The following is a 25,417-nucleotide window of genomic DNA, read 5'->3' on the forward strand; positions in this document are numbered from 1 at the left end:
AACTTTGTAGTGTAAACATACCCATAGAGAATAAGACAGAGAATATCTTATTGCCTCTATATAAAATCATAGTGCGTCCACATCATGAATACTGTGTACTGATGTGGTCGCCTCACCCTAAAAAGATATATTGGCATTGCTATAGGTTCAGGAAAGGGCAAGAAAAACGATTAAGCATTTGGAACAGATGCTATGTGTAGTGAGATTATAAAGACTGGGACTTTTCATATTAGAAAAGAGGAGACTAAAGGGGGAATGTGATAGAGGTCTATAAAATCATGACTGGTGTAGAAAAAGTAATTAAGGAAAAGTTTTTGACTTATTCCCATAACATAAGAACTAGGGGTCACCAAATGAAATTAATAGGTTGCAGGTTTAAAACGAACAAAAGGAAGTTTTTCTTCATGCAGCACACAGTCAACCTGTGGAACTCCTTGACAAATGATGTTTTGAAGACTAGGACTTTAACAGGGTTCAAAAACGGAACTACATTCATGGAGGTCCGGTCCATCAATGGCTATTAGTCAGGATGGGTAGGAATGGTGTCCCTAGCTTCTGTCTGTCAGAGGCTGGAAATGGATAACAGGAGAGGGATCACGTGAGTATTACCTGTTGTGTTCCCTCCCTCCGGGGCACCTAGCATTGGCCACTGTTGGAAGGCAGGATACTGGGCTAGATGGACCTTTGGTCTAACCCAGTATGGCCGTTCTTATGACATTCTAGGACTGCCATTAAAAAGTCAAAATTTGTCAACCTGTTACCACATTTATTTGTCTTATTCTACTTACAGGAAAAGAATCCATAGTAACTACTGGCAAATGTTAATTTTTTAATAGAGATGGAAGAGCTAGAATAATTTAGACCCTCACCACTGCATTTAAATGACAAGGGCAGAAAATATTAAAGGGACTCACAAACCAAAAAGAAATAAAACCTAGCCCATGTTCATTAAAGACATGAACTCTCCCTCTTCTTTTTGATAAGATATAAGTAACAGTCTAGGAAGATAATTTTCTTCAGCTTATTTGATTTCTTGCTCTCTTTTTTAAACACACGCTAACCTTTTCAAGGCAGGGACTATTTTACTCTTGGTTTGTACAGCTTCTAGCATAATGGGTCTAACTCCAGACTATGGCTCTAGATCCAGCAGAATTCTCATAATTAATACATTCTAATTGCATAAAAAACTATGAAACCTGGACGACTGATGACTTACCAACTGATGGAAATTATGACCCCACCCAAGATGACAGAATGTGAGATGAGAGGGAAGGAATTTTGAGACTGACTGTTCATAAAAGTTTTTGATTGCTTTAGTGAATGGCAACAATTTGGAGAAATCACTCCCCTTCAATGAAGGCAGGAGAGCTAACAATACACATTAAGACCTCCGTCCCCTACAGTCTCCAACCCCCCCCCCCCAAATAAAACAACCCCTCCTATTAATCTTTAAGATCTTCTATACATTTCAAAACCCATAAAAAATTGCATAAGACTATTATATATACTCTTCAAAATTAGCTCTCAAACAGAAGGGCAAAACTCAGTGTTGACAGAGGGTGTAGTTCTACTATATTTGGAAGCCAGACAGCAGGCAGTATTTTGTATGGTTTTGGAAAAGGAAAGGTGTTGCAGAGATTGTGTGAAGGAATGTTCTAGAAAGTACTGATTAAGCCAGGTTATCTCGAACCCATATGGTTAGTTCTGGCTGCCCCTATTTATTATGTTTTCCCTCGATGTTACAGTAAGATGCAGCTGAGCCGCACCCTGCTGAGTTAGATGCACTATTTAAGACTCTGAAATTATTAAAAACCCAATAGGATTTGACCTCACAGACAGATGGCCCAAAAACGAGGACGAACTGATCTTTGTTGGTGAATAATCTAGTGCGAGAATGATATCACTACTTGGGGCTACATACAGCAATCATTAAAACAATTGGTAGTGCTAAGCAAGTGTTGCCAATCACAGTTTTATTTATTAAAACCTGATTTAGTTTTCCAGTGTGTTACATTTTAAAATAAAGCCTCTACCCTTTTCTGCATAAAGAAGAAAAAAAACTAGACCTCAGAAGACCTTATGAAAGAATGCACAGGCTATCAAAAATTACTATAATGAAGTCAGGACTGTCCTCAACAAGACGAATATATATAAAGGAAATGTAATGTCCTGGTGTTGCAATTAAAGAAGAGTTTGGGAATAGTCTGTGTGTCACCTGAAAATCTGAGATAAAAGTATTCTGTTGAAAACCAAGCTCTATATTACTTTAACATTGCCCTCTGAGTATGCTTTTAAAAAGTCTTAAATATACTGCTTCAAATAGCAATAACTTGTCATATTTTTTATGTATTTTACTTGAGTGAGCAAACAAACCAGTGTGAGATAATGAAAAAAACATCTTAAATAGAAGCTTTACAATTAATACTCTGCTTGGTTTGCTACATTCACTTGTACCTTGACAAGATTTATACTGTACATTTTTGGGGGCAGGGACTACTATGCATAGGATATTACAAGCGTAATACTGATCTTGGATTGTGCCACTAGATGCTACTGCAACACAAATAAACTTAACTATGTTTTGTGTTGACTAATCATCTTTTCTCTGAATATATGTATATTCCACATATGCTCGCATATTAATGAATATAAAATTATGAGACTACTTCTGAAAATGGAGGATGTCAAATATTGGAATTCATAGGGAAGTGTGCTGGACCTTTCCACAAAGTAGGGAAGCAAAAAGTTGCCCTAGTTTCTGAATCATGTTTATCTTCCAGTTGGTCTCACCATTTTACTTTTGACGAGCTCCTCAATTGCGCTGACTAACTCTGCTGCACTGGGTGTCTCAGAGCTAGTGGGGCGTACCAATAATCGAGAAGATGTCTGTGCAATGACAAAAAAGGAAAATACCATGTTTAGTTTGTCAAAGGCTTTTAATGTAAGAATAAACGTTTTCTTAAAATTTATGCAACTGGAACCTTCATTAAAAAAATACACCTTGATACACATTGAAAGCTGTCCATGCAGTTCTAGTCTATTTCAAATAGTAGGATGTACCTTCATAATTTAGTTTAGCACATTATAGATCTGGGAAATATCCTTGGAAAACTTTCAACTGTTGACTCTTATAAAGTCTCTCAGGCTACACAGATTGCAGTGATTGACCTGATTGGCAATGAACAATTTAAGTATTTTTTCAACTCTGTAAATATTAAGAAGCAACTTCAAAAATAATCACAACACACAAACCTTGAAGCATATTAAAAATAAACTAACAAATTAAATCAAGAACATTTACACTTCTAAAAGGAGCTGGGGTATATTACCAGATTGAATGGGGTTAATCAAGCTCACCATTCTCTGTGTCATCCATTTTCCCCAAACGTAAGTGCAGAGTATAGAAGATCTCTGGCCTCACAAGCTATAAGATGACAGTTTATAGCTACAACTGAGGATAAAAGGTATTCACGGTAAAGGAGTCTGGGAGAGGGCCATTAAATTCAGCTTCAGTAATTGGCAAACACAGAGCTGGTTTGCAGATTACATGTATCATTAAATAACTGGAAAGAGGAACAGGGTACAATATGAACCTTACTTCATATTAAGGAAAGGACAGATATACATCATGCAACACAGGTTTAACTGTTCTGCAAATGTTTTGAACATGTTGGACAAACATGGAAATTACATTTATAATGATTTAAAACAGAAAGCTCTTGACTGAGGTTTTCAACCCCATTATTGAAAACAAGGAGTACAAAGATATAGGTGTACTTTTGTTTGCTTCACTGAGAAAGGAACACTGGGTAGGGTGAGCGAGGGAATCACAAAAAACTTTAAATGGAGAGGTAGGGGAATTGAGCCAAAGCAGAGACAGAACACAAATCAACATAATGCTACAAAGTTTACAAAAAGAGAAAAACAAAAAACAAAAATAATTAGTTTTACAATATAACAACTGTATCGAAACCATCAATATTGTTTATCCAAAAATAAATGCAAAAAACTCACAAACTGCTATTCAATGCAATAAATGAACTGTGCAATGATTCTCCAAAACAGAAGAATGTGTACTGTACAAGCAGATGCTAATGAAAAAATGATTGTTATTTAGTGATATTACAGAAATCAACATGGCCTCCTACCGTGGTGCTTGCATTTATGCCCACACCTGAGCAAGCTCACATGTAATGGGGCTTTTGAGGCAAATGCTGCCAGATGTCACAATCCCAATTCCCAAATGATACTAAAACAAGTTTACAAAGCCTATACCTAAGCATGAATCCAAGACAAAGTTAAAATCTGGATATAGAAAGTTCAGAGTATTAGAGATGGACAGAAACACTACGGGGGCATGTTTCCATCCTTCAAGGAAGTCATATTAAAACAAGTTCATTAATATGTAAGGATATCCTGCTTACACTAGTATTGAAAATGCACAAGGCAGATCTTCTTTCACTTTTTTTTGCAAGCAGAGCCATCTGTCAAACGGCAAATCTTTTAGTGCTATTACCCAACACTCTTCTAAAGGTCTAATTTACACTAAAAATGCAAAGTGAACGGAGTTACGATGTGGCTATTTTCTGATATATCTGCATTTGTAGTGCAGATGCACCTATGCAATAAGGGTCATATTAATGTGTTATCTGTATCACAGTCACTGAATATACTCATTAAAAAATCATGTTAGCAACTTGCTAGCAAGAGTTTTCAAACATTCTAACCAACACCAGCACACACAGGGTCAGATAAAAAAAATCTCCTAGTTAGAAATTAAGAATAAAGAATATAATTCTTTTTTTATTTGGTTTCAGCAGTATTTTCCAATATATTCATTTATCATTTCCTGTATTGGAATAGGTCAGAAAAAAAGCAGGAAACCAGAGCATGCAGTGCATGGAAAAAACACACTGCAATCTTGAAAGTGTCTACTTAAATCATGATTGACATTCCCAGGAGACAATAACAGAAGAGTGAAGGAGGGGGAAAAAAAAAACTGTTGAGAAAAATATGTTTTACTCAGAATGGTGAATAATCACCAATGAAACTCACCAATAATGAACTCATACCAAAGATTTCAACGCTTAAGCACTTTAAACAGCACAAGGAGGACAAAGTGATATTAGAGGTGAGGGGTCCTTGCTGTAGAAATCAATACAGTTCCCATTTTAAAATCCTTTATTTTCAGGCTTTGAACTGCCCCATAAAAATGTGCTCCATGTTGAAAATTGAAATGGAACATTGTACAGCCTTTGAGTGTTGTGAGATTAAAAAAACCAACCCACACACAATATGAAAACAAGTTTCACTTGGCAGATTTACAATCTCTATCCAAAACTTACCAGTTAGTGGTTTCAGATACAGTGCTGCACTGTCAATTTAAACTTGGCTATCTTGTTAAACTGAATAGTTTAACAAAGCAAGTCATTGATGTGGACCAATGCTTAATAATGCTTAAGCAAAGCGATGGTGTGCTCACAATGGACATTTAACTTTATGTCTACATCTAAAAAAAAGTCTTTCTATGCAAATGGAAAATGGTTTAAACAAAAACTCCAACTTTGAGGCTAACAGAACTGTTTAATGAATTAGGATAAAAAGATTTTAATTCAGAAGTTAACTGTTCCCACCAAAGCACCTCACTAGTGGAAGAGGAGCGTATAGAAGCATGAAGTATTACAAAGATGTGAAGTCACTCAGTTTTAAAAGTCCTTTATGCACACAAAGATCAACTGCTCATCTCAACCTTTCCTATAAGATCCTTTTTAAACAATTGTGTAAGGTTCCTGTAATTGTATCTTTAACTGCACCCATATAATCATATATGTTCCACACATTTTCTCCACAGCAAATCCTTCCCTTAAGACACTTTAAACATAACCAGTCTATCTTAGCATGTGACATTTCCCTATTTCCCTTCTTACCTTGTCATCCTGGGAGTCTGGTTGGAGTAGACTGTGTTGCTGAATTGCCATTGGAGGGGGAAGTGGTACAGCATCTGCTCCTTCTTCACCTTCTTCCTCTCCACAGCTCTGCATGCCAGAAGATGAGGATTTGGAGAGAGTGCCACTGCTCAGCCCCTCATTCCGTCCTCTCTGCAATGGAGATCAAGACCTCAGTAAGATGCATAGAGTAGAGGCAGTGGAAGATGTCTCACACAGGCCAGGCTACCTATGGAGACTCATCTCTAGCAAGCCTAGAGGTAGCTAACAGACAAATGTCTCAAAGACAGACACAGTTTCCAAACTGGCCCTGTCCCCAGCCACGGAGTTCCGACCACATACTGGCTCCCACGACCGGGGAACTTCAGCCTGCATGGCACCCAGGGAGTTCTGGCCTGGGCTGTGGAGCTCCGGCCCTGTCCCTCTGCCTCAGCTGCAGAGCCAGGCGGCTGCGGATCTAAGCCCTAGCTCGGTGGCAGCACAGCCGCAAGGGGACAGACCTCTTTTGGTACATGACTATCGGCCCAGCGAGGTCCAACCTGTAGTTCAAGAAGTAAGGCAACTGGGCTGGTGCACTTAGTACAAGTGACTTAGAAGAACTTCAGCCTGAGTTTTACTACAGAAAAGGTTACAGACAGAGGCTTGGGAGTTGACTGTTGGGTTCCATCCATGACTTTGATTCTGGTCAGTTTAAGTCTCTGTAAAGTGGGTGTAACCCACGTAACTATAGACGTGGCAGCCATAGAGTACTCATGTCCTCAAAGGGAAAGGTGCTATAGAAGTACAAAATAGTATTAAAATATGGGATGTTTTAACAAAATCCTACATTTCATCACTTGACCCTTTAAACAGTCAACACGGACCCCCCCCCCACACAGTTTTTAATGTTTTATGGGTAAAAAAAAAAACACCTCTCAGATTCACAAGGAACAGGACCTTAATCCTTGGTCTGAGACAAAAATAGCTTACAGGATAATGCAATTCTCTTCATAGTAAGAGGGAATGACTTGCACTGCCTTCTCTCTACCTCAGGACAATGATACCATACTAGCACTCTTCCCCATATTCAGAAATGAGGAAGTGTGGCTACATCTGAGAAAATTGCCAATACTACCTTGAGAGAAGGATCTCTTTCTACACTGAGCCATCTGTGGACACAGAATACCACCATCTTGCCCAGGAACACAGCAGAAAAAAAATCTGGTTTGGGCTGGTTAATGGTTTTATTTGGTGAGTGTTTTTTTAAATAAATTAATAAACCACATGCATATCACATTCATTTCATTAAATAAATATTCTAATAAAAAAATAATGTGTGTTCTGAAGTGCTCCTGTGTTTCATGGAGTTTCAAAAAGTTAATCATTGGAAATTTTAGCAGCTTCCTTCAAGAAGTAGCCTAATAACGTATCTCTTTACAAATGGTTTTGATAAAAATATCTTTTTATAGTTAAATGTGGGAATCTTTTGTAACTCATAAAACCTAACTGAATAGGCTTAGTGTGTGTGGGAGGAAAAACAGGGACTTAGATACTATTTCATGGATCACAGGCCTGAAAGGGGCCTCAAAGTCATTTAGTTTAGTCTCCTGCACTCATGGCAGGACTAAGTATTGATTTTCAGTGCCTTATGCCTTTTCAAAAAAGTGACGTGTGCTCTACAAAACTAAAATGATCAAGTATTCTCTGGAAAATGTTACATTAGTGACACATACCATTTTTCTTCCCCCCCTTTGGGCTTTTCTATAACAGCTCTTAATACAATCTGTGGCACAGCTGTTTCTGAAGGAGTAGTACTTAAGAAGGGGGCTAAAACATGTGAAGGTCATTCAAATATGACTGTCTGCCCAAGGCCCTGCCCCTTCCAGGACGGCCCATAGACACTTCTGAAATTTGTAAAGTGGCTCCCCTTCAAAAATTATTGCCCACAACTGCACTAATGAGAGATGCATTATTTCTAAAGGCAGAAATGCAAGAATTGCTGGGTTTACAGGAGTTGTTAACACTTCCCTATCCATCCTCCTGGTCCTGTGGGAAGGGAGAAAAGGGAAGCATGAAATAGCCTATTATCAGTACATTACTCAGATGACATTAGTATATGTCTGAAAGTCAGTTTTTTCTATTGGTGGATGAGGAAGGAAATGAGGTTAAAAACTGATTTCCTGCCTCCCTTTTTCTGTTCTTCAACTACAGGGCTCTCCTCACACAACTCTGTTAATACTCTTAACACTGAATTGCATAAACCTTTGTATTCCAGTACGGGGATTCTTCTTAAGCAGAAAATGACAGTCCAGGCACACATGGGCTTGATGGCTGTGTAAAACTGACACACACCCACAAGAGACGCCCTGAAAGCAGAGTGCTTTGGGCTGCCACCCAAGAGGGTTTCAAATGCTGCCCAACTAGTTAGCAGAGAGCCCACAGTACCCACAACCTGCAGCATGTATTTCTATTGAGAATACATACCTGCACTTGCATCAGAGCATGTCACATTATTGTGTTGTAATAGAAACATTCAAATCATTGTTGCACCCACTGTCATGTGTTTGCCCCAAATTCAGTGCAAAGTGGGCTATGTGAGATGTCTAATGAAAGCTTGTGCTACGTTGATTCTATCAATGCTACTCATATACTTGTATGATTTGTGTGTGTAAAGCTATGAAGATGGGCTCTGTACTGATATTTTACATGTTGTGTGTCTGGGAGACAGCGGCAGGTGTCACCCACCTATTATGATGTGTAGTGGCCCAGGGAGTGCTGTATGGACAATGGCTCTTAAGGGTTGCCAACTGATACCTGAGGAACACACAAAGACCCCCTTGACTAAGGACATATCTGGGTACCCGGTGGATCCATGCCTAGAAAGGACATAGTGATCATGTGATCAGCTCCATTTTGAGAGGTACCATCACTCAGGAGAGCAATGGATTTCCCGCCACACGAGCAAAGTTATAAAAGTATCTTGGGGATTTCTCCATCTTGGTCTTCACTCCTGCCCTCCATTCCAGAAGCACCTTTGCTAAGGACGGAGAGACAAGGAGGATTGGTTGACCCATCCTAACAAAGGATGTACTCCAGAGACTTTTAAGCTAGAAGTTTATTATACCTCTGCTAAAAGCCTGCATCAAGAACATGGTGATTGATGTATGTAATGTGATTTCTTTAACAATTCTATTCTCAACCTTTTCTTCCTTATAATAATAAACCTTTAGATTTTAGATTCTAAAGGACTGGCCCAGTGTAAAGTGTGGTGCTTACTGTGGCACAGGTAAAGCTGGAGTGTCTGAGGGGATGGCTTGTATAACTTCTGGTTGGCCAGAATGGCAGCTGAAAGGCTCTGTGTGACTGGTCTGGTACCTTATAGAGAAGGACCCCAGTCTTGGGCTGTAAGTAGCCCTGATTCTAAGCAATTCACCATGAATTGACCCTCACAGCGGTGCCTCAGACCACCTGATAAATTACAGAACACAACACAATTTATTCCATACATGAACGGAAAAAAAAAATTAGAGGGAACGTTTTAAGAGACCTTACTGAGATGACTTGATTTTTGTACAAATTTGATTTGGTTAAGTAAAACAAACAGATAGTACAACAGCTTATATTGTACTATCTTGCTAGATCACTCACCACCCAAAACTGAGCACTTGACTCACGTCTAGCATTTACAAACCATAAGAAAGTTGCCTGAACACTAACCTCTTCAATCGTTTCATCTTGTGGAGTAGCAGCACTATCATCTGAATCCTTCTGAGAGCCAGTATCAGCACTTTTGCGGACTTCTCTACTCTTCTTATGCTTATGTGCTAATTTCTTGACATGCCCATCTGCCTTCCCACTGCTAAGGCGCCTCACTGGACTGGTAAGCCATTTTCTTAGGGTGTTGCCAGGACGTTTGGGGCCTGGAGAGCTCTGTGCACCAATCATATGGGGCTGAAGTGATGTTACTGAGGCAGGAGGACTGGCATCGTTACTGGAGACTGAAAGAGAGTCTGAGGGGAAAATGTGAACAGTATTTTAGAGACAAAATATTAACAATGAAACAATTCAAAATCAAGAGAAAGAAAGAATTTAAATACTGATGGAAAATTATGAAATATACATGAAAAAATGTACCAAAAAAGTCTTCATTTACACTATAGTAGGTGACAACTCCAATGATATCTTTCAGGTAACAAAGAGACTAGAAATGCAGCACAAACAAAATATCTACACTGATAATGTGGCATTAGCAACTGTGGAACAGATCCCTGGATTCATCAAATCTAGTCAAGTCTAGGGGTCCTTTAAAATGTGAACACTTGAACATCAAAAATAATTATGTCAATTAAGAATATATTGGCTCTCAACACTGATGTCATGGTCATAGAGCACTGCACTAAAAATGACCACTCATTTGCTGACAAACATTTATAAGTCACTGTCCTACCCAACAGTCCTGTCTTCTTCTTTATTACTGAGTATTACTTACTGTACTCTAAATTTATGTATTTTGTAACGTGCACAAATTCAGTAACTTTTTTTAAAAGGGCAAAAGGAAGTTATCTAAAAATGTATTCTTTTTTTAAAAGCTCAGCTACAAGTAGTCATATGAACATATACAGAAGGTCCCAGTGTGCACAGGCATTACAAATGTTCTGTTTACTTCTGTGACAAACTGATTTATTTATCTATTTAGGAGGGTGAAGGAGGGATTGGAGGGGAAGGGGAAGGAGACAGATATTTAACTAGGGTTTACCTGAAGTCTCCTTCTCCTTCCCTGACAACAAGAACATGTCTGTTAGGGACCCTGAACTGTGATCTTGCAGGGAGCAGAACTTATGGCAAACAGATCTGTAAGAACCATTGGCAGATGTCCTTCAAGATGTCTGGACAGAGAAACCACTCATGGTGAGAGGAGAAAGACGTGCTGAGGTCTGCTAATTGATTCTGATTGATGTTATGAGTGATGCAGAACTGCCACAAGGAGGCTGCTTCCTGATACAGGGAAAAGAGTGTGTACATCCATGCCTGTTTGCATAGAAAAAATGGGTTCTTTGGGATGTGTTATGTCCATTCCAGTCAGGTAGGGGTGTGTGCACGCACATGCACAGTAACAAAGGTTTTCCTGTAAGAGCTAGCTGCAGGATAGCCCTGGAGAGGCACCATCAATGCACCCAATATAGGGCTCTGCCGACTCCCTCCTTCCTCAGTTCCTTCTTGCTGGCTATTCTGACAGAGGGGAAGGAGGGTGGGAATTGAAAGATACATGAACATATCTTGAAGAACAACGGTTATGGAAGGTGAGTAACTGTTTTCCTTCGAGTGCTTCTTCAAGTGCATTCCAATCAGGTGACTCACTAGCCTATGGTTCAGGAGCTGGGGATGGAATTCTGCTCTGATTGACCTGCCCAAATGCTGCGTCATCTCTAGCCTAATGCGTAATTGCATAGTGTGCATTGAAGACCAGCTTGCAGTTCTACAGATCTCCTGATAGGAATCTAAGCGAGGAGCACTGCAGAAGAAGCCTGAGCTCTGGTACAGTATGCAGTGAGTGGTGGTGGCATTTGTAGATACAGAACACTACTCATGATTAGATGCATGGAGATGATAGAGGGTGGCCTTTTCTTCTGTCATCCACCACCATGAATATTTGGGACAAATTTCTGAATGGCTTTGACCTATCAATATAAAGGGTCAGCACTCTATGCACGTTGAGGGAGTGGAGATGGTTTTCTAAAGCTAGTGTGTGGTTTGGGGTAAAACACTGGAAGGAAGATATCCTGGCTCATGTGAAAATGAGAAACCACCTTGAGAAGAAAGGCTCGATGTGGATAGAGTTGCACCTCTCCTTATAGTAGACTGTATGATGGGGCTCGAACATGAGGGCCCTAAGTTTACCATAGCCTCCTTACAGAATTAACTACAACAGGAAAACCACCTTGTAGGAGAGGTAAAGCAGGGAGCAAGTGGCCAGTGGTTTGTATGGTGGACCCATCTGTTTGGAGAGAACCAAGTTAAGGTCCCAGAAGGGTATGGTGACTGGTTGGCGAGCCTGAGGGTGGAGAATGCCCAAGCCCTTTAGAAATGAGCTAACCAGGGGTTGGTAAGCACTGAGCAAAGTTGTGTACCTGGTTGGAAAGCAGATAAGGCCGTAAGATGGACCCTTATGGAGGACATCGACAGACCCTGCAGTTTAAAGGTTGAAAAGATAGCCCAAGATAAAAAGTATAAGCGCTAATGCTGGAGATGAACCATGCTACACAGACTAGATGGAGAATCTTTTCCACTACGCAAGGCACATGGCTCCCATGAAGGGTTTCCTGCTCTCAAAGAAGACTTGTCTGACCTGGTTCGGGCATGAAAGTTCAGCTAGATTCAGCCATGGAGCTTCCACACTGTAAGGTGCAGCGACTCCAGATCTCGATGTCAAAGGCACCCTTAGGCCTGCATCAGAAGGTCTGGGAAGAGTAGTAGGATGATCAGGATCTCTATGGACATGTCAGCATTAGTACACATCTCTTCCGGACAAATCCAAGCTGCACAACCAATATGACCTGTGCCCGTTCCCTACTGATCTTTAGGAGGGACTTTGTGTACAAGTGGTATGGGCAGGAAAGCGTATAGTAGACGACTTCTCCATGAGAGGATGAACACACCCCTGGCGGATCCCAGGCTATGGTTCTGGAAGGAAAAGAAATGATGGCACTTTCTACTGTATTTCATGACGAATAGGGTCCATTGGGGGGGAAGCGCCAGTGGTGCAACATTGAGTTCACAATGTCTGAGCAAAGAGACTGCTGAAGGGATCATGGCCCTGAAATGACCTGCTGAGGTCTAACCACTCGAGAAGGGTTACCATCTTGTCCAAGCCATCCCTGGCTGAGTGATAGACTGATGACAGCCATGATTGCAGTGGCCTAAGTTTCAGCCTGGCATGTCACATCAAGTATGTACATGCAAACATGTGGTTGAAAAGCTTGAAGCAGTTTCTTGCTGTGGTGGTGGGTATTGTTGAAGACTGTAGCGAGTCAGCTTGGCCTTCTGCTGACCTGGAAGGGGAAACACTCCCTAGGACGCTTTGGTGGGTAGTGCCAGAGCAACCCAGCTCCACCCACAGAAAGCAGAAAGGAGGGGCAGACGTATGAAAACAGGAGCTGAGAACTCAGATGGAGCCCAGCAGCAGAGCAAGCCAGACACTCTGCCCAAGCTCCCAAGGAGGAAGGCATGGCTACCCTGCCCTAGGAGAAAGGCTGGGTCAGGACACCAGGGCCACTGCAGGGCCCCAGAGATTGGACTGCTCTGGCACCACCAAGGAACATAGGCTGAGCCATGTAGGCCCCCAAGGGAACTAGGACCAAAGAGTCCAGCTGTGGATGAGAATATAGATATTCATACTCCTTGGAAGAGACAAAGGATTGGTGCTCATTGTGTTTAGCTGTGAGTTGCAAAAAAGCCGGTTTGGCACAGGTTTTTTTGATGTCTTTGCGGTTTTGATAAGTGGCAATGAAATCATGAACAGTCCTAAGAGGGCTAGTATGTTATCCATTGGGTTGGCTTTGTCATCCACTTCCTCCACCTGGATACCCAACTTCTGGGCAACCTGATGTAAAAGCTGTTGCAGTACTTGGGAGTTCTCTAGGGCAAGGGGCCACTCGACTTTAATAAGGCCTCTTCTGGCAAATGAGAGGAGGAAGCTATAAAGGAAGAAGACTTTTCTCCCATATCCACCCATGGGATCCCCTGATCCAGACAGCATGGCTAGTGTATGGATTACCGATGCTGACAGAAGATGATCTGATTGGTGGCCAACACAGATGGCGACTATGCACCTGGTTGTCAAGAGTTCACCATCAGTGTCTTTGCTGGTGGTAGATCTGACATCAGTGCCCGCGCTGGGGCAGATGCCATTGTTAATGCCAGTGTTGGGGAGCAAAGATGTGGCCACAACCTGCTCTGGTGCTGACAGGGTCTGGGCTGGTGCCACTTTTGGTGCCGGGGCTATCATTTGCAACCAACGCTCCACAGTGCATGGAGGGATGAAGGTCGCCAAAGCCATGGATGCTCCTGAAGCATGACCCTTGGATTCTGCCTTGGCCCTGGTGGAAAGCCTAGAGGGTCCAAAAGGGTCACTATGCAGGGTTCTGCCATCACCACTGGGTAGACTGGGACTTCCTCTGGTGCCAGAATGAAGATCTCTTGTTTCCACTGTATCATGACATGTGAGTCCTGGTCTCAGAATACTATGACCATGGAGAGGCTGCTCGTTTGAAGCAGATCTCACAGAGGCAGCAGACCTACTACGGTCCCTGGAACATCGGGGAGAAAATGACCATTGTCTCATCCTCACCAGCTTTCCTTTGGATTGCTCTGGCAGTTGAGAAGGTGCCTGCAGCATGGATGTGGCATCCTGCCTCAGAGGTGAGAAGGATGCCAGGAGACGCATCAAGTCTTGTGCCACATGAAAAACCCAGGTCTGAACAGCACAGGAAGGTGCTCAGAGGGCACCAGCAATCATGGATGGATGGGACTTGATTGACTTGCCTGAACAGGAATTGACACATTATTATGAATCTGAGTGAAACCAGTCATCCAGAAGTTGTAATCAAGTACAACACTAAACTCCATCCTCTGGACCAGGATAAGGCTGGACTTCTGCCCATTCAATGGAAAACTCAATGCGCTGATAGTCAATAAAGATGGATGTTGGCTTCCACTTCAGCTCTAGATTGGCCCTTGACTAGCCAGTCATTGAGGTATGGAAATACACTGATCCCTTTTTTCCCCCCCGAGAAAGGCTGCTACCACTGCCATGCATTTGGTAACATTGGAAAACTTGCTGCAGGAGGGACAAGCCAAATGGAAGAACTGGGAACTGATGGTAAATTGTATTCATTTCAATCTTAGGCACCTTTTGTGGCCAGAAAAAATAAGTGGTAATAGGTGTCCCTTATGTTGAGGGCAGCACACTAGTCCCTGGAATCTAGCAAGGAATGATGTAAGCTAAAGAGACCATGCAGAACCTTTAAAGTTCGAGATACCCGTTGAAACAACACAGATCTAAAGTGGGTCTGAGACCCCTTTGGCTTGTGAAATTAGGAAATAATGGGAACAGGAGCCTTTACAGCTCATGTTAAAAAGAACCACTTCCATAGCACCCACCCAAAGGAAGGAGTGGAACTGTTGTTTCAAAGATGCTCATAAGAAGGAGTTCTAAATAGGGACAGTGAGAGTGGTGAATAGAAATGGGATGACATGACCCAGTTCTACTGTGCTGAGAATATGGTGGTCTGAAGTCATCTGAGTCCAGGCACCTCAGATGCAGTAAAGGTTTTGGAGAACAAGAGGACAGCTGGATCCAATGCAGAGGGGATTGCATTATTGACCTCAAGTATCACATCAAAGGAAAAGTTTTGAAGACCCTGTGTGTTGAGGCCAGACTGAGCAGGACTTGCCGGGGAGACGGATGCTGGGGGTCTACATCTGAATCTCTTGCTCTTTCTCCTCCACTACTCTTGTCTGGCTGGTTGAGAAAAGTAATGGTCCATTTGCTGCAGCCTATATCATATCCCTGGCCCTGCTGATACATAAAGTCCCACAGATTTCAATACTGCCTCTGAGTCCGAGAGACCATGCAATCTAGTGCCCATTTGCTCTGAAAAGAACAAAGATCCCTCAAATGGGAGACCCTGCATAGTTTGTTAAACTGCATGACGAGGGCCCTGAGAACTGCAAGCAAATGCTCCTGTGCTTTGCTGCCACTACAGCCATCGATCTGGCCACTGAATCAGCAGTGTCCAGGGCTGTTTCCAGGGAGGCACAAGCCACACACTTCCCCTCCTCAACTAGGAAAGAAAACTCTTATCTGGAGTCTTAGGATTCCAGATCCTTGAATTTGGACACAGATTCCTACCTATTAAAGTCATAATGATCCAACTATGCAGAGCTTCAGACCACATGGGGTTTTTTTCGTACCAGTATTAGTAAAGTGATATGAACATAAACCAAGGTCACGTGAAGTGAGCTGTGTGTCGACTGCACACAACACTGACTATCTCAGAGGGGTAGCCATGTTAGTCTGTATCTGCAAAGAACAACAAGGAATCCTGTGACATTTTAGGGTATGTCTACACTACAAAGTTAATTCGAACTAACAGACGTTAGTTCGAATTAACTTTGATAGGCGCTACACTAGCGCTCCGCTAGTTCGAACTTAATTCGAACTAGCGGAGCGCTTAGTTCAAACTAGGTAAACCTCATTGTATAAGGACTAAGCCTAGTTCGAACTTACTAGTTCGAATTAAGGGGTGTATAGCCCCTTAATTCAAACTAGTGGGAGGCTAGCCCTCCCCAGCTTTCCCTGGTGGCCACTCTGGCCAACACCAGGGAAACTCGTTTGCCCCCCTTCCGGTCCTGGACCCCTTAAAGGGGCACGGGCTGGCTACGGTGCCCGTGCCAGGTGCAAGCCTGCCAGCACCCAGCTAGCAGACCCTGCACCTGGCACGGCTCGAGCCAGCCACCCGATGCCCCCCAGCCCTGCCCCTCTTCCCAGGACCAGGCTGGCGGCTCCCGGGAGCTTGCCCAGGACCGCAAGAGGTGGGCACCCGCCTGGGCTAGTGCGGACATCGTGGACCTCGTCCACGACCTCCGCACTAGGCACAGGAAAGTGGCCGTCTAGGGCAGGAGAGCTGCCAGCCTGGCCACCCAGGAGCAGGTGTGCATGAAAATCAAGGTGGTCCACTGAGACCCCCGACCCTGAGCTTACAATGGCCGTACTGGGTCAGACCAAAGGGCCATCTAGCCCAGTAGCCTGTCTGCCGACAGCAGCCAACCCTAGGGACCCTGGAGGGGATGGACTGAAGACAGTGACCAAGCCATTTGTCTCGTGCCATCCCTCTCCAGCTTTCCACAAACTTTGGGCAGGGACACCACTCCTACCCCCTGGCTTATACCACTCCATGGACCCAACCTCCATGACTTTATCTCACTTCTCTTTAAACTCTGTTCCAGTTCTAGCCTTCACAGCCTCCTGCAGCAAGGAGTTCCACAGGTTGACTCTTTGCTTTGTGAAGAACAACTTTCTGTTACTAGTTTGAAGCCTGCTACCCATTCCTTTCCTTTGGTGTCCTCTAGTCCTTCTATTATGGGAACTAATGAAGAACTTTTCTTGATGCACCCTCTCCACCCCACTCATGGTTTTATAGACTTCTATCCTATCCCCCCTCAGTCTCCTCTTTTCTAAACTGAAAAGTCCCAGTCTCTTTAGACTCTCTTCATATGGGACCTGTTCCAAACCTCTGATCATTTTAGTTGCCCTCTCCTCTCCCACCCTCTCTCTTCCCCTCTCCCACCTCCTTTTCCCAGTCTCCCCGAGTTTTGTTCAATAAAGAGAGATTCTATTTTTGACCACATGTTTTCTTTATTTTGTACATCAGGAAGGGGGGTTAGGGAAGGGTAAGTGGAAGGAGGTGAGGGAGGAATGGGGTACAAGCCCCCGATGGGGAGGACTGGGCTGGCTCTGTGGGCTTCTGGGGCTGGAAGCTCTCCTGCAGCCCCCCAATTGCCCCTTTTCCCCAGATGGCAGCCTGCGGCAAGTGCAGCCGGTCTGATGGCCGAGTACTGTGATGTGCCCAGTGTGGGCACTCAGGGCACTCCAAGCCAGGACTGCTTTGCAAGCAGGGAACCCCTGAGAACTGTCTGTCCGGGGTGGGGGTCGGGTCCCTTTAAGCACAGCCCTCGGCTAGCCTGAGGCAGCAGCTCCATGCTCTAAGTCCTCATCTGATGCCCTGCCGGCACTGCTTCCAGCCATCCTTAACCCCGGCTCAGGGTCCACTTAATGTGGACATGCTAGTTCGAATTAGCAAAACGCTAATTCAAACTAGTTTTTTAGTCTGGATCCGTTAGTTCGAATTAGCGCTGTAGTGTAGACATACCCTTAGAGACTAACAGACGTATTAGGTCATAAGCTTTCATGGTTAAAACTCACTTCATCAGATGAATTGGAATGGAAGTAACAGAGGTAGGAATACTTATCTATCTAAGATTGTCACAGCCATGTGCTCTCTCTGCATCTAGTCAAAGCTCCACTATGGTTCAATTGGCATATCCCACAAATTCTAGGCAATGCAGTCAGCAAAACTTCAGTATACCAGGAGATCATCTTGTATATGAGAATTTTCGGGCCCACTGAGATGAAGGAGGGCCATTCATGAGGCCCACTCACTAGCCTAGGTTGCCCATCACTGCTATAAGTTAATAAAACTTAATTTACTTTCAGTTCAAATACAGACTACACTGGAAGTTAGTAAACTTTCAGTTTTTTTTCTTTTCTGAATTATGAATGACTGCACTTTTTTGTTAGACTACTCAAACACAAAAGAAAGTCAATTAAATTCCACTTCTCCGCTATCTTGAAAAAAAAAAATCCCATTTCTCTGTTGATGAGGTCAGAGAGTTCACAGACAGTTCATGAACTTTTAAACAAGGCTAAAGAAAAAGGATGGATTCTGACCCTCTCAAGCTAAGAGATAAGATGACCTCCAGTGACCACATGAATTCCTGAAGTTAAGGGGAAACTGGAATACTCTCTCTATTCCTAGCTTTACCAACCCTGGAACTTGGACATCTGTGATTAATATAATCTCTTTTTAAAAAATAATGAGCCATGTCCAGCAAGTTGATGACTTGAAATTTTCTACTCCACATTAATAATTTCCATATTGCATTGTAATGGTCTTAGTATTTAAAGGTCAGGGTACTACCTGCAACATATTCCCCCTCCTCTTCAGAAAGCAAACTGAGTTCAACTGTTGCATTTTCTGCTCCATCTAAATATTCTTAAATCAAATAACAACTCTGCTGCCAACAAACCCAGGAACCAGTCTGACTAGAAAGAAAGCTGTCTAGATAGTAAAAAATTCTCATTATTTCCAATTAATGTATTAAAATTTAGTTGTAGCAATTAAAAAAAGCATTATAGACAACTAACCAGCACTAACCTGTAGTATGTCAATAAGATACTTGAGAAAGAAGTTTTTGATCTTTTCCAAAATAAAAATCCATGACACAAGTCTGTAACCCCTCCTCCCCCCCAAACTAAACTCAGCTGCATTTTAAAGTTCATTCGGCAAGAGACATTGGGAAGGCACAAGAAAGGAGTACAGAAATATATTTTATTCACAGACTTGCATACACAGTGCAGTTGCTTTAACCTCTGACTTACATTTGTTGTAAAAAGTTCTTAATCTACCATGTGTACAACCATTCAAAACTTTCCTAAATGGCACAAATGTGTTTCTCTCCTGCTGAGTTTTCCATGAATGCTTTTGTAAACCAATGTTTTTAAAATATATAATCAAAGCACATTAAAATGTTTCATATTTAACAAGCATCTATAAAAAAAGGCAACTACCACTTGAAGGACCACACAATTGCCATTTTTATTATGCTTGCACACATGTGGAATTTCCCCTTAACTCTTTGAGAGTGAATTTCCCTTACCATGAAAACACTATAGTAGTTTCCCTAGAACCATTTTTAAGCCAGGCCACAACATACTGGAAACTATTATTCAATATGCTGAAGAAAAATATGCTAAATCATCTGCAGTGATACAAATACACTGACTATTCAGCTCTATTAAAGCAGCTGTTCCTTTCAAGTTATGTACTATACTGAAATATGCTCCATGACATTTCTACATATTATAGCTGCCTTATGTTGTAAACCAAAATATCATTTTCTAATGGGAAACCTACAGTTCAATCCATCACTTTTAGAACTATATGTATATTAGAGAACAGAGGATTTTACTTACTGCTGTTTTGGAGTGGTCAAGTAGTAATGCTCATCATCAAAATTTAGAGCGGTCATATATTTCTACCTTTTTTCTTAAGAGGTAATAGTCTATTACAACACAATGTATTGTAACCAGTCATGGCAAACTGTTCTAGAAATGGAAAACATTTTCACTTCTGATCTTTGGATAAATGGTACTTCCATCTTCTAAAACAGAGTATAAGAAATGAAAGGTGGCGGATTGAGAAACACAGAAGGAAAAAAACCCCAACAACTTCCTATCCATGGAAAAGATATTGCTCTGGCTATGGCACTTAAAACCTAGCCTGTCTCCAATCTCCTATCACCAACCCAACCCTTATCTGAAAATAATACCTCCAAAGTAACAGGCTGGTTTAACTTTCAAAAACCATTTTACTCCTAATTTCCAAGTGCCAAATGTGGCTTCTGTAATGTCCACAAGGAAATGAACTGAAGCAATGTCTTTGAACATAGGTGCAGTCATGAAATGTAGTAACCTGGATTATATCAGTATTGATTGTATTTGGAATTTTGATCCTGAAGCTACTCAGTTTCCCTTGAATGCTTTTGTAAATCAATATTTTAATATATAATCAAAACACACTGCAATGTTTTATATTTAACAAGCATCAATTGGAAGTTGCTTTTTTATAGAAGGACCACACAATTGCCTTTTGATTATGTTTGCAAATGTAAAATTTCCCCCTCACTCCTCAATAAGAGAGGGGAGATATCTGGCAGGTATTCAAAAACATTTCTAGGATTTTTAACCAAGACAGAGAAAGAAAATGGAAGCTAAAGGTTCTTTCCTTTCACCTCTTCAGAGGTATTATATGAAATTCTTTCAAATGATGTCCAATTATTCACTAGCGAGTGTACAATCCCAACCACTAAAATAAGCACAAAACGTCACAAATGTATTCTTATGGTAAAATTATGACTGTATTAGTTAATAAGTAGGTAGTTTATATGTATTTTATGAATCCAGCTTCGCAGCCTACTTTTACAAGGCACGTTAGAAGCCTCCAATAATAATGAGCCTCCAATAATAATCTGGATGGTGGGTAAACAGTTTACAAAAATATTTCATAATAGCAAATGGTTCACAAAACTCTGTGTGTCTGAAGAAAATAAACTAGTGGCACAAATCTAAAAGGTCTGTGTCCGATGTTTTTCAGTCTCTCCCCCTTCTTCTTTCAATAGAACAGTGAAAATTAAGATCTTGCATTTAATGTTTTTAACATTACACCTTTATCTGATCTTACACACACAGAGGCAGCTTTTAACATGTCAGTGTCACCAAACAAGATTTAAGCACCAATACATTTTAGATGCAAAGATGCCCTCTTCCCTTTCACACCTTCTGGATAGTTCTACATGCCAACAGAGACTTTTTTTAAAAAGCAGGATGTTGTCCCAGGCCACTTTCCCAGATGGACAGAAAGAGTTCTGTTTCTGCTCCCTGGAATTTAGACCACACGGCTATAGAAAACCAAATCCAAAATCCTGTATACAACTGAGTACTAGGCAGTTTTTTATAGCTAAGAAGAGTGAGTCAGTAGAGCATTCTATTCAACTCTTGGCATGTAGCGGTCAATTTTTCTCCTATTTAAGTCTGGATTTTGGGGAGTTTTTCTGGTAAACAGGAAACATACATTTTATGAAACACTAGGGGTGAAATCTGTTTTTATTGAATACATTCATATGTAGGATTTCCCCCTATAGTGTGGCCCATATTTTAATAGTATCTTGGTCTTGCAATTGGCATTTGTTATCTTCCATTCAAAAACACCTTGATCACAGTCCCTTTACAGAAAGTTCCTCTGATGACTATACATTTCTATTCAATCTTTGGTGACTTAATTAAATGTAGTGACTTGAATCAAGATGGTGCAAACAATATGTGACCTGTCAAAACTTTGTGGACCAAGAGAAAAGTCTCCAGTCACCAGAGTTTGGATATCTCTGCCTGTGATGGGATCGACCAGGCCCTGAGGCCAGAAAAGGACTACAGAGAAGTTCTCCAAAGAGACTAAAGTGTCTGTGGAGGAACCAGCCAATCAGGGGCCAGAAAAGCGTACAAAAAGAGCTGCAAAGATGAGCAGTGGGCAGCTGCCGTTCAGATCTGAAAGAGAAAAGATTGGGAGGCTGGCTGGCTAGTTAAGGGTGCAGCAGCACCATGGAGAGCGCCACGTGGGGAACTATTGTGGACCAAAGGTATGTCTACACTGCTACTCTAGTTCGAACTAGAGTGGCTAATGTAGGCATTCGAACTTGCAAATGAAGCCCGGGATTTAAATATCCCAGGCTTTAATTTGCATGTTCCCGGGCACTGCCATTTTTAAATGCCCTGTAGTTCGAACTACCTGCCCGTGGCTGCACGCAGCACGGACTAGGTAGTTTGAATTAAAGCTCCTAATTCGAACTATTGTTAAACCTCCACCAGCAATCTATTATTGAAAGAGCAGTTATTTTATACTTTTGCACAGTTACAACACTTAAAACTGAACCTAAATTGCAAATTGAAACCAGAAGCCTTGATTACTATATGTATTATCTTTCAGCAGGGTATTTTAACTACTGGTCCTATTTGGTGTGAGAAAGCACATCTCTCAAAGTTAAATGCTCCATTTTGCTGCATGACTCATTTTCTGAAATTGTATTTCATGAATGGCTCAAAGCAAAGTCCATGTTCTAAAAATCCCCTGCATCTTTCTTCACTGAATCATTTCTGCATACCCTCCACACAGTATTACAACTAATAAGTGACCACAGAGAACCAATAAGAGAGGAGGTGCGAACCATATAAAGAAAGCAAGGAAAAAGGAAAACAAAGAAAGGGAAAGAGAAAAAGCACCATTATTTTTTCTTGAACCCTGATTAACTGTATAAACCCTTTAATAGGCAGTGGGTGTGATAAATTCACACCAACACTGATTGTATTATGGCAAGCAGCACTAGAGGGTGAAATGACATTCACTTTTTTAAAGAAATGGAACTACTCAGGCACCAGAAATGCATTTTTCTTAGGAAGCAAGTGGGCAGCAAATTAACACATTTCTATTTCTTTTTGGATTCTTATATAATAACAGATAGTAGATGGTAATTTTTTTCATTAACCAAAACCCCTGACTTCTCATTGAAACCCTGTGTGTTCCCCAAGAGCTGTACTAACCTCTGCCAAAAGACTCCCATTAAAGCAACTTGTAACACTTACATGATAATACAGGCCTGATCCTGACAGGCACTAAGCATCATTTGTAAAGGGCTTAGCATCACTACTTCCATTAAAGTCAACTTACTAGATAGAGATGAGAAGCCCCAGAACGGGGCCGTAGAAGACAGAAATATACTTTAGTTTAAATACACTTCAGTTCTTAGCAACACATTAAAAGCCATCCTAAGGAAAAGGGTTTTTCATTGCGTAAGCATTGTTATGAGTGACAGTCTCATTTTGAAGGATATATGCAGACACAAATTAATACAAAAATGTAGACATCAAGTAAAGCTTCCTACAGACAGTAAGATACAGTGAAGAGGAACATCTTCTCTAACTCCACCCCTTTTATTTTACTACTGAACACAATAATTGTAAATACTGAAATTATGTGTTATATCTGTGTTCTTGAGCCCCAGTGTGAGTGAATTTAGTCTGAGTAGATGGATTATGCCACCCTTTCTATCCCCAGTAACTGAAAAAGTAAATGGGTCAAGCCTGGATGGAGAAATCTCATAGATCATTTCACTATGATCTTGTAATTGGCATAATTACAAAATGATCTGGACAAACTGGAGAAATGGTCTGAGGTAAAAAGATCTGAATTTTAATAAGGACAAGTGCAAAGTACTCTACTTATAAAGGAAACAATCAGTTTCACACATACAGAATGGAAAGCAACTGTCTAGGAGGTAGTGGACCACAAGCTAATTATGAGTCAACAGCGTGACACTTACAAAAAAAGCAAACATGATTCTAGGCTGCATTAACAGGAGTGTTGTAAGCAAGACATGAGAAGTCATTCTTACGCTCCACTCTGTGCTCATTAGGCCTCAATTGTAGTTTTGTGTTCAGTTCTGGGTACCACATTTCAAAAAAGATATGGAGAAATTGGAGAAGGTCCAGAGAAGAGCAGCAAGAATGATTAAAAGTCTAGAGAACATGAGCTATGAGGGAAGATTGAAAGAATTGGGCTTGTTTAGTTTGGAAAGGAGAAGACTGAGAGGGGATATGATAGCAATTTTCAGGTATCTAAAAGGGTGTGACAAGGAGAAGGGAGAAAAATTGTCCTCCTTGGCCTCTGATGATAGGACAAGAAGCTGAACCTCCCTTGCTGCAGTGTTAGGTTGGACATTAGGAAAAACTTCCTGTCGGGGTGGTTTAACACTGGGATAAATTGCCTACGGAGGTTGTGGAATCTCCATCTCTGGAGTATTTAAGAGCAGGTTAGACAGACATCTATCAGGGATGGTCTAGATGGTGTTGGGTCCTGCTGGGAGAGCAGGCGCCTGGACTCGATGACCTCTCAAGGTCCCTTCCAGTTCTAGAGTTCTATGATTCTATGACTATAGGCTGAACCCCTCGTGTGTGGGACTCTCTGGACCACAGATTTTGCAAGACCAGAGAGCCCAAGCAGCAGAGGCTGAGAGTGGCTAAGAACAGATCCGGTTTGATCTGGGTCAGCGTGGAGGGCCAGTGACCTGGGTGCACCAGAAAAGACTGCCGCCCCAGAGGGGACAGAGGCAGGAAGCCACAGGAGCAGCTGCTGCCTGGTGAAGGGCCAGTCAGCGGGGCCAGGGAGCCCCAAGAGTGACTGTTGCCTTGTGCAGGGTCAGGGAACCGGAGAGTAGGGTTGCCAGGTGTCCGGTATTGATCTGGACAGTCTGGTATTTTCACCCCCTGTCCGGTTTAAAAAAAAAAAAATCAGAAAATACTAGACACCTAAAATGTCCGGTATTTTCTGATTTTTTTTCCCTGCTAGAAGGTGAAAATACCAAACACCTGGCAACTCTATGACATACTCAGCAACTGGGCCCAGCCTCTGGCCCTCCCGCCCCCCCTCAGGTCACCGGACCCTCCCCGCTTACCTGGTTGCACAGGGAAGCTGCCTTCTGGCTCCAATCAAGAAAACAAGTTGGCCACCGGCAAAAAGCCTAAAGAGTTTTCTTAAAGGGGCCATGCTGGTTTTTTTTTGTATTTTCTTTGCTTAACTCTTGGGGTCCCCCTTTTTTTTTGCTCAACAACTTTGGTTCCCCCCCCCCCTTTTTTCCCCCTCAACAGAATTTTTTCCCCGGTGGTGGTGGTGGGGTATTTTTTTGGGGGGGGGGTGGGGGGTGTTCAGTATTTTTGGTTAAACTATCTGGCAACCCTACAGGAGAGCAGCTACTGCCCCATGAAGGGCCGGGGAAACCCAAGAGCAGCTGCCACCCTGCATGGGGCTAGGGTCAGGGAGCAGAGCCCCACAAGCAGGCTGGGGGGCAGCAAAGCCAGGCAGGTGGGCCAGAGGAGGTCAGGCCTCCTGATTCTCTTGGAGCAGCTGCCGGAAATGGAGCCACAGGAGAGCCCAGATGTCTGACCGATCCTGGTTCAGCAAATTTCCTTGCTTGAGACCACTCGGGTGCTGAGGGTGCTGGACAAGGGAGGTTCAACCTGTACTATGGAGTCAAACATTCAACAGTGT

General features: G+C 42.2%; 1 protein-coding gene across 3 annotated transcripts in view; it reads right to left on the minus strand.

Annotated features, from left to right (window-relative positions):
- Window positions 1-25,417, minus strand: part of TRIO (trio Rho guanine nucleotide exchange factor) — a 412,227-nt gene that overhangs the window by 47,334 nt on the left and 339,476 nt on the right. For all 3 annotated transcript variants that reach the window (XM_006117079.4, XM_075921462.1, XM_014570469.3), the window contains exons 35-37: window positions 9,642-9,934; window positions 5,928-6,098; window positions 2,791-2,886 (exon numbers count right to left, since the gene is read on the minus strand). In XM_006117079.4, coding sequence (XP_006117141.2) covers window positions 2,791-2,886; window positions 5,928-6,098; window positions 9,642-9,934 — 560 coding nt within the window. The remainder of the gene's footprint in view (window positions 1-2,790; window positions 2,887-5,927; window positions 6,099-9,641; window positions 9,935-25,417) is intronic.

The sequence above is a fragment of the Pelodiscus sinensis genome, chromosome 2, assembly GCF_049634645.1.
Source record: "Pelodiscus sinensis isolate JC-2024 chromosome 2, ASM4963464v1, whole genome shotgun sequence".
Taxonomy (NCBI): Eukaryota; Metazoa; Chordata; order Testudines; family Trionychidae; genus Pelodiscus; species Pelodiscus sinensis.